This window comes from Octodon degus, unplaced genomic scaffold, assembly GCF_000260255.1.
Source record: "Octodon degus isolate 3935 unplaced genomic scaffold, OctDeg1.0 scaffold00076, whole genome shotgun sequence".
Lineage (NCBI taxonomy): Eukaryota > Metazoa > Chordata > Mammalia > Rodentia > Octodontidae > Octodon > Octodon degus.
The window spans coordinates 6,812,807-6,822,195 of record NW_004524652.1 but is presented as its reverse complement, the minus strand read 5'-3'; the positions used below and the strand labels follow the sequence as shown (position 1 = coordinate 6,822,195).

Sequence of the window (9,389 nt, the reverse complement as noted above, 5' to 3'; positions counted from 1 at the left end):
CAGGTACTTACCAAAATCTGAAGTTCTTTTTCCAGAGCCTCTTTCACTTGGCTGACTTCACTCAGATTGTCCTGCAGGCTAATAAGCTTTAGCTCTTTCCCCTGGAGCTCTTTGGTAATGCTACTAGCCTAACATACAGCCATACATGGTATAGAAGTAAATGAACAAAGAGAAAACAAAACAACAAAAAATAATAATTTAAAAGATTATGAAAAACAGAAGAAAACAAAACTGAAAGGAACAAAAAAATAATTTTCATAATTCTAAGAAGCCACTGATTTGTTCTTTTTTCTGGCTCAGCCTGCCCTGAGGGGCTGGCAGAGCATGTAGTGCCAGGGATCAAACCACAGTCTCCTGCACCTGTCTAAGCTTGCCTAAGCAGGCATTTCAGACTGCTGAGCTATCTCACCAGCCATAATTTGTTTGTTATTTTGAGTCAAGGTCTTGCTATGTATTCCAAGTTGGCCTTGAACTCAGCAGTTCTGCTTCAGCCTCCTAAATGCTGGGATTACAGACATGTGCCACCACAGCCAGCAAATAATTCCTTTTTTTTTTTTTTGAGACAGGGTCACAGTTCATAGTCCAGACTGGCCTTAAATTCACAATCATCCTATTGCCTCAGCAGTGTGACTTTACAGGCACCTGCCATCAACCCCATCCAATTCCTTTTTTTTTTCCAATTCCTTCTTGATATGATCATATTAAAGGCTATTTTAAGTCAAAATAACTATTTTGCTATACTTAAATTTGGACTGCCAACATCTCTAAAGCAGAAAGTGTTAGCACTTACTTTTGAAATGAGCTACTAACCAATTTCATTTTCTAGACTGTAGAAACAACACTAAGTTATAGCACATCAGCAGAGCCCATGCTCAGCATTTGCAAGACCCTGTGTTCAATATCCATCACCAAAATATAAACTAAAATAAAAGCCTTTATGTGTAGTCTATGTTATTTTTCCTTATTTGGGGATATGCTTAGGTATTTCAATGTTTAAATCCAATTAACTTCTGAATTCTGACTGGTATTCTGGAAGTGGGAAGACTGGAGAACACCTTCCTGCAGCAGCCTGTCATCTTCTACAGTCACTGGCAACTCTGTTTATTCCCTCACAACTCCCCATTTAAACAACACAGCCTTTCTTTTTTGCCAGTAGAGAAGCTCTACCACAAAGCTCAAGACACTGAGCATCAGTATCAGGCCCCAACTAAGGAAGGACAGAGAAAGAAGTCCTCAAACAGTCCTTCAACATGAGGTTGACAGGTCTGGTTAATAAGTAGTGCAGCCAGCACATAGTTCCCTGTGTGTGAACAAAAGGACTCTTCTCTAGTCTACTCTCAAAAAAAGCAAAGGATGGATTGTGTCCTCTTATGGCATGAAAAAAATTTCTACCAAAATGTAAGTGGCAATTCAAAAGGCTCTGGGCTCCTTGACTTTACGCACTCCTGATGTGAAATATTATTTATCATAGCACGTTACAACAACAGTCAAGAAGCACTGAGAAGTCACCGTTTTTATACATAACCCTATTGCCAAGGTAGTGATGTGGTGGAAAGGGAAGAGATAGCCTCATAACTTCCTCTCTTCATTCATTCATTTACCCTATCACTCTCATCTTGGGGAGTTCTCCATTTTTAAACAGAGAATACAGGCTGGAACTAAGTGTTTTTGTTTTGTTTTGTTTTTGGTAGAACCAGGGATTGAACTCAAACGCTTGCACTTGCCAGGCAAGCGCTTATTCTACTGAGCTATCTCCCCAGCCCCTGGAACTAAGTTTCAACAGGAGTTTGTGTCATAGCCAAGGCATAAAATAATGGACAAAAGGCTCAGATTCTGAGAAACCAAAATAAATTCACATGAGTGGGCCATTATTTTCTCTAATCTCCTCAGATAGAAACCATACTCCATACCCTCAAAAGACACTATACTCAAACTGAAGAACCACTTGTTTTCATTAAATCAGAAATCTGAAAGATGAGTGACCTCAACTCAAAAGTAACACATAATGAAAAATAATAATGAAAGAAAAAAAGATAACATGAAGGATGTTAATATGATACAAACCTTGCCACTTTCAGCATTCTTTTCAATCTCTAAATGTTTAATCTGTTTCTCAGCTGCCTCAAGCTGCTGTCTAAGTTTCTCAATTTCCGATTTACCTTCGGAACTGGCTTTCCGAAGTGCATCAAGATCCAAGAGCTTTTCTTCAGTTGCCTTGAGCTGTGATGTAAAATTATCAATAACCTTGGTTTGGTCATTGCATTTGGCTTGCAGTATCTCTAGCTCCTTTACCTTTATTTCAGCTTCCTGCAATTTGGTTAACGTGTCCTCCATTTCTACCAGGTGCTGGTCTTCCACTTTGTCCAGTTTGGATTTGATGGCTTCTAAGCTGCTCTCCTTATCTTTAATGATGCCCATCAAGTTAGCCCTCAAGGTTTCCATCTCTTTAGCATGAGCAGACCGTTCAGAGTCTTGTTTATTCTGCAAATTTTCTATTTCCTGCTGGTAATCTACTTTCAGTTTATCTATTTGTGTCTTTAACTCGGCCAATTCTGCTGTCTCTGTGCCAAGCCCTTTGAAGGACACCTTCAGTGCTTCCATGGCCTGCTGGTGAGACCCAATGGCGGTCTGGAGCTTGGACTTCCACAGGGCTATCACGTCAGCATTCTCCTTGTTGGCATGGTCTAGCTTGCTTCTCAAGGACTCATTTTCTTTGGCAAGCTTCTCCGTGGCTGAGTGCAGAGACTTAATCTCCTTCTGATAGCTCTCTTCACGGGATCCACACTGCTCCTTCAAAGAAGTTACTTCTCTCTGGTGGTCCGTATGGGTGACTTTCAACTTCTCTTGCAAAGAGCTTATCTCTTGTAAAAGGGAAAGTGACATATCCACATCCCCAGCAGGTTTACTGGACTCTAGCCTTCTTCGGAGCTCAGTTACTTCCTGTACTCTCAATGCTAGATCTTTTTCTAGTTCCATAATACGTGACTTTTCTGACACTGTAGCCACCTATTAACAGCAGGCCAAAGAAAGAGATCATTTAATAAATAATGAATCATTAATGATTTTAACAATGAAGATCTTCAAGTAGTACCCCATCTTAGGCAGCAATCAAGCTATTTCAAATGCTTACAGGTTAACTTATGTCTCACTGTGATAATGGCTTAAAACTAATTTTGGTGGCTTCAATTCAAAATTATCATCTTTGGCAAACCTCCACCACTCTGAGATGCTAAAGGAACCTAAAATGGATACTAAGCTTACATCTCTTGAAAATATTTCCTTTTCCTCTAAGCAGGCTAAATCATTAACTGATTTAGCAGAAACAGAGTTTCAAATTTTCAAATACATCTACTTCCTGGGGTAAGGGACATTCCTTATCTAGCCAGTGTTTTCTACCCACTTCACTAAGGCTACATAAATCCTTTTCCATCTGACTCTGGTGATTTATAGAACTGTGCTGTCCAGTAAGACAGTTGTTAGCAACATACAACTACAATACATTAATATTCAACTCTTCTCCAGTGAGTGAGTGATGCTGTGAGACACATATCAGGTTTTGAAGACTTCAAGAAAAAAAGGAATATAAAATATCTTAATTTTTTATATTGGTTATATGAAAAAATAATATCTTAGGAACACTAATTTAAATAATTTAAATTAATTTCATTTGTAACTTATTAAAAAGTGAATTTGAATACATGAAAATCATCAATTACATATATAAACAAACATAGATACTATATATTCATATATATTTTACATTATGCACCTATGGACAGCACTGGTAAAAAAGGTCTAAAATTACCTATCAAATGTATCAATGAATAATGCATCAAATAGTATGACATCCTGAGCTGAATAATGAAAAACTTTTTTGTTTCAAAACAACAGAGTGAGAATGATTACTTACCTGTGATCATACACTAGAATTTTACAGTTAGCCCTCTCTTTGGGGATCTGACCTATGTGTCTTGTTCCCCTAGCATGGGATTCTGCATTAGCATGCACACAAATCACCTGAATTGAAATGCACTTCTAAAATCAGATTCCCAGTTGCTCCCACAGACTGTGATTCCATCTGAACTCTGGAAGTTTAAAAAAAAAAAAACACCCCATGGCTAGGAATTTTTTATTTTTTGTATTTTAGGGAAGGGTCTACAGGGTCTCACTACTAGATCAGACTTGTAGTGATCCGCCTTTTTTGCAGCCTCCCAACAGCTGGGATTACAGGCGCGCGCCACCACGCCCAGTCTCAATCACCATCTCAGCACACCCCGGGGGTCGGGGCAAGCACCACAGGCCTGGGGATTGAACCCCTGGCCCCAGGCCTGCTTGCAGGCATTTTAATCCACTGAGCTATTTGGCCGGCCCTAAAATAAATTCTTAACCTGTGTCTAGTTTTAAAAAATTATTTCCCAATACCACCTGTTAGGCAGCAAGTTTAATACACAGAATTTGTGGAAAAGGGTAAATTTGGGCACAACAAGTATTTGACTAACCTGGGAAATAGAAGGGAATATAAATACTGTAATTTCAAAATATCAGTGAGTCCTCAAATGTCAAGGATCAAACCTACTCCAAAACTCAAGACTCCTCTCCAACATGGTCTTTATCATGATGGAAAATTACAGATAATTTCCTTTCATATCGTCTGCCTACCTATCTAGGTTATAATACTGATAAAATGTCATAAAAGGAAAAGAAAGTACCTGATTCTTGAAAACTGCAGGGTTGAACTGAGTAAAATTGCTATAATGGTTACAGAAGCATCAAATTAAAGGTGTTGATTCAATTACATGCTATTTGGGGGATAGGGGAAAAGTCCAAGAATTTGTGTCCCAAATATGAGATACAAAACTTTAATATACCCCACTGTGGTAGACACAGCAAGGCAGTTAAATTGAAAGAATGCCAAGGAAAAAGTGAAAACAAACTAGGTACATGGGATCTCTGGGAAGCTAAGGCAGGAGGAGCACATGTTTAAGCCCAGCCTGGGCAACATAGTGACTTAAGATTCTGTCTCATTAAAATAAATAAATAAATATATATATATATGGTTTTTAACTTTTAAAGTGAAAACAATAACATAATTCTTTATGTACATTTTAATAAGGAAAAGCACTTCCATTTTTAATTTTATTCCCCAAAGCCTGGCCTCAGTTGAAACAATGTATGTGACACTTTCACTAGGTTGAGATCATAAAAGTCAGGAGTCATTTCTGCTTCTTGCTCATATTTCTATAGCACCAGGTACAGTCAGAAGATTTAAAGAAATTCTAAAGCACTTGCCAAAAAGGAATGTAGATGATATAAAACTTATAGGGATCACTGCTTATTTCTCACTTGGCAAGTCAACTGTAAGATCATCACGGGAGACATCATTATAGAAAGACACAAGCTTTCATTTTACCCTGCTATAAATGGATACCTTCTCAGGAGGGCAAAAAAAGCAGTACTGACATTCTTTACTGACAAAATTAAGATATGGGAGAGGAGTCCAGAAGTTTATTTTTTTTTCAGAAGTTTTTTTTAAAAATTATATATGTATAAAATACATATATTCCCCATACTTTAGTAGCTAGTCACACAAAGGGACCTCATCTCATTAGTCCATTGTATTTCCCAGATCAGGATTTTGGGTAATGAAAAAATAGCACCAAATTACCATTCCCTCACACACACTTTGTCTTCCCAAATCTGTAACAGAAATCTTTAATTTTGAGGCTGAAAGCATTTTCCTCTTAAAATGTAGAGACTTAAATGAGAGATTACCCACTTGTCCAGATTTTTAGTGATTTCTCACCAAGAGAAAGTTCTACAAATACTAATAAGTCAAAAGAAAAAAACTGGGATTTCAAATTTGACCAGATACAGAGTAATTTTTTTAAATATTAAATACCAAATATGGCCAAATGCATGATTTAAAAGGGATATATGAATATTTATCTTCATATGTGATACTGATTATTTCTTAGATCTTTCAGCACAAAACTACAGCCATAATACACTTCCATCCTTGGTGGTTAAGAATACACTCTGGAGCCAAGATGCAAATCCTGGCCTAGATGCAAATCTGGCTCCACTATTACCATTAGTTATGTGACCTTGAGCAAACTGTTTAACCTCTCTGTGCCTCAGTGTTCTCAGCTATAAAAATGGGAACAATAATACCACCGTAGAGTTGTTGAGATTCAATAGTACTTGGAAAGCACTCTGGGTAGTACGTGGCATGACATAAGCTCTCGTACAGTGTTTTCACACACAGACGAAGCAAAGATGCCTGGTGCCCTGGCTCCAAGGGCCAAACACAGTGAGATGGGGTCAGTAAGCAGCCACTCTACTCTGTTCCCATCACATAGGCCCTCCTGACATCTAAGATTTCAATTTCCTGGTTGACAGATAGGAGGGAGATGCAAAGACAGGTCAATTATCAAGAAAAAAAAAAAAGACAATTGGGATCTGCATCCTTAACTCTAACTAAAAAGAGCCAATGTTTCAATTTCCTCCCTGCAAGAGGCCTGAGGGTAAAAGGCAGGAAATAATATAAATTTAGGAAGCCCAGTAAGTAGGACTATGAGAACAAGAGGACAACTGACTGCTTGTGGCAAACTAGAGAAATGTATTTCAAGGCATTAATACAAAGAAGCCCAGATGCAGCTGTGGTTATCCAAAGTGCACACAGCCCCTGAGTACATGCAGCCGTCAGGTTTCCACTTTGTTGCGGCTAGGTTAAGCAAAGGTGAGTCTCCACTTCTGACAAAAGAGCTGATTCCAAACACTGGGGCTGCCCTTCGCACTGAGCTCCAATGCCTGAGCAGCGCCGAGAACACACTCAGGGCCAACCACAAGGCAAGTCACCGGCAGCGTCCACCACTCACACGCAAGGGGCTGCTTCATGAAATAGTGAAAGCCATTACCCTAGTGTCTTCTAACTCCCTCTGGAGTTTGTCAGCTTTGGTCTTTTCAAAGAGCAGGCTCTGTTCAAGCTCCTTAATGCGGGCATGCTCCAGTTTGGTCTGCGTCTGTTAGTAAAAAGGAAGAGGAAGAGAACACAACAGTGCCACCATGACATGCCAGCACAAGAGGAGAGGGAGCGGCATGCAGGCTGAGCCACCAATACTTTCCGCCAGAAAGAGACACAAGGGTGATGGAGAAAGGAAGACGGTGAAACTGCGATGAAGAGGGGTGAGGATGGAGACTATGCACAAAAGGGCAAAGGTGTGCAGGGAACATGAGCTAGTCTATTGGGAAAGAGAACAATGGAAAACACATGAGGCAAGATGATATGTCAGACGCATGCAGCCAAAAAGATGTTACATTGATCAGTGAAGTTTATCAGCACAAATTAGAACAGTTAATATTCCTCTACCTAGTGTCTTCCCTCCGCCCCACAGTGGCTATTTGACATTAATGTGTAATTGACTCCATGACTTTAAACGTAGGTTGACATTAGAACCATTAGCACTGTCACCCAAACAGGGAGAAGACAGTGAGCAACATAAATCTTAAGTGTTCAGGGAGCCCTAACAGCAGGTCTGTGTAGCTGTTGTACAACGTGGCCATGAATAGGGGTTATGAATTAATAGGCTAGCATAGTGGCACACACCTGTAATCTAAGCACTCAGGAGGTCAGCTGAGTCAAAAGGATTGCTATGCCCTCAAGGCCAGCCAGGACTACATGACAGCAGGGTTTGGTCTCAAAATTTTAAAAAAAGCCAAAAAAATTCATCTGAATAAAGTGAATCTGGAAACCAGAGCTAAGGAATCACAGAAGGGCCTCTGATGAGCGGATATGAAGCATGTGAGGTCCTCAGCAACATTTTGAGATACATCTGAGAAGCTGCCCTGAGGCTTTAATTTCCTTCCCATTGGGATTCTCCAAAAATTATCTGTCTCCAGAAAGAAAAGAAAACAAGTAGAATCAAGATTGCCAAAATAATATCCAATAGTGATTACCCTCCACAGCCTCTGTCCCTGAAGAGGCCAGTTAAGAATATCAGAGCATCAGAAAACCCCTCCAAAAAAAAAAAAAAAAAAAAGAAAGAAAACTGCTCCAATTTTAATGGACTATTCTCACACTGAACTGAAGCAGTTTTGAACAGCTCAGAGATGAGAAACCAGGACCTGTGCCAAGGCAGGAGTCTGCACTCATACCAGAAGAGTTGTTGGGAAGGATCCCAGGGTGGCCAGGCCTCCAACAGATGCCCCTCATGGCCTACGTAGGCCAGCGCATGGAGCCACAGGGAGACCTCTTACCAACAGGCTCAAGCACAGCAGAGTCTCACCTAATTAGAAATAACCTGGCACCCCAACACTCTGAGAGGCTGAGGCAGGAGGGTCACAAGTTGAAGCCAAGCCTAGGCAAGTTAGTGAGATACAGACTCAAAAAATTTGGAAAAGGGACTGGGGATGCAGCTCAGTGCCAAGGGGGAAAACCAAAAGAATCTAGGTATCGGGCTGGTGAGATAGCTCAGCAGACTAAAGCGTCTGCTTAAGCAAGCTTAGGCAAGCACAGCAACTGCGGTTCGAGCCCTGGTACCACATGCTGCACCAACCCCGCCCCCAGGGCAGGCTGAGCCAGCCAGAGTCTGGGTGTAGTGGCGCATGCCTGTAATCCCAGTGCTGGGGGGTGCTGAAAGCAGGAGGATCACCATGAGTCCGAGCTGCGTAGTGAGACCCTGCAACAACCAAATATGTTTTTTTTAAAAAAAACCTGGGTATCACTTTAAATGTACTCTTCTTCTGCCTACCTCTCTGACCCAAGAAACCATTTGAATAAATGATAGCCAAAACCCATGAACAGAGCTGCTCTCAGTAGCTACTAGCAATGTGGATTAACTTTAAAACAATCTGTCCAATTATGGACAATGAGAAAATGACAACAGAATCCTAACAAAATGACACCAAATAGTACAGATCTTGAGTAGAAGGCAGATGCCAAAATAAGGTTGTGAACATCTTCACTCACTCCACTGGTGCTCTGGAGATATCAATGTATCCAAGAGACTGATTTGTTAATGAATAAGATGTAAACAAACCATCATGAGATAGCTAAAAGGTGATCATCATTTTAAAAATTGTCAATTTGCTTTAGTTCTTTATGCTCCACTAAAACAATGAAATAAAATTCAAAACCCAGCCAGCGTTGTGACACATGCTTGTAATCCCAGCAGTTGGAAGGCTGAGGCAAGAGGATCACAAGTCCAAGGCTAGTTTGGGTTAAGATTCTGTCACAAAAATAAAAAATAAAGCCTTATTGTCTGGATAGTCTCCTTGTACACATGTCTCAGACAAAAACTGTTTATCTTTTATAAGAAAAAAAGCAAGACCAGGCCAACATAATTAGGGTCACAGCTTTAGGAACTAAAATCCAAAACTAAAAAGAAAAC

The 9,389-nt window shown here is 40.1% G+C and overlaps 1 protein-coding gene across 10 annotated transcripts in view; it reads right to left on the bottom strand.

Annotated features, from left to right (window-relative positions):
* Positions 1-9,389, bottom strand: part of Clip1 (CAP-Gly domain containing linker protein 1) — a 192,189-nt gene that overhangs the window by 55,234 nt on the left and 127,566 nt on the right. For 4 of the 10 annotated variants that reach the window (XM_023720598.1, XM_023720597.1, XM_004635887.2 and 1 more), the window contains exons 10-12: positions 6,918-7,022; positions 2,065-3,006; positions 12-128 (exon numbers count right to left, since the gene is read on the bottom strand). In XM_023720598.1, the coding sequence (XP_023576366.1) occupies positions 12-128; positions 2,065-3,006; positions 6,918-7,022 (1,164 nt within the window). The remainder of the gene's footprint in view (positions 1-11; positions 129-2,064; positions 3,007-6,917; positions 7,023-9,389) is intronic. The other 6 variants (XM_023720600.1, XM_023720602.1, XM_004635889.3 and 3 more) reach the window with 3 other exon arrangements.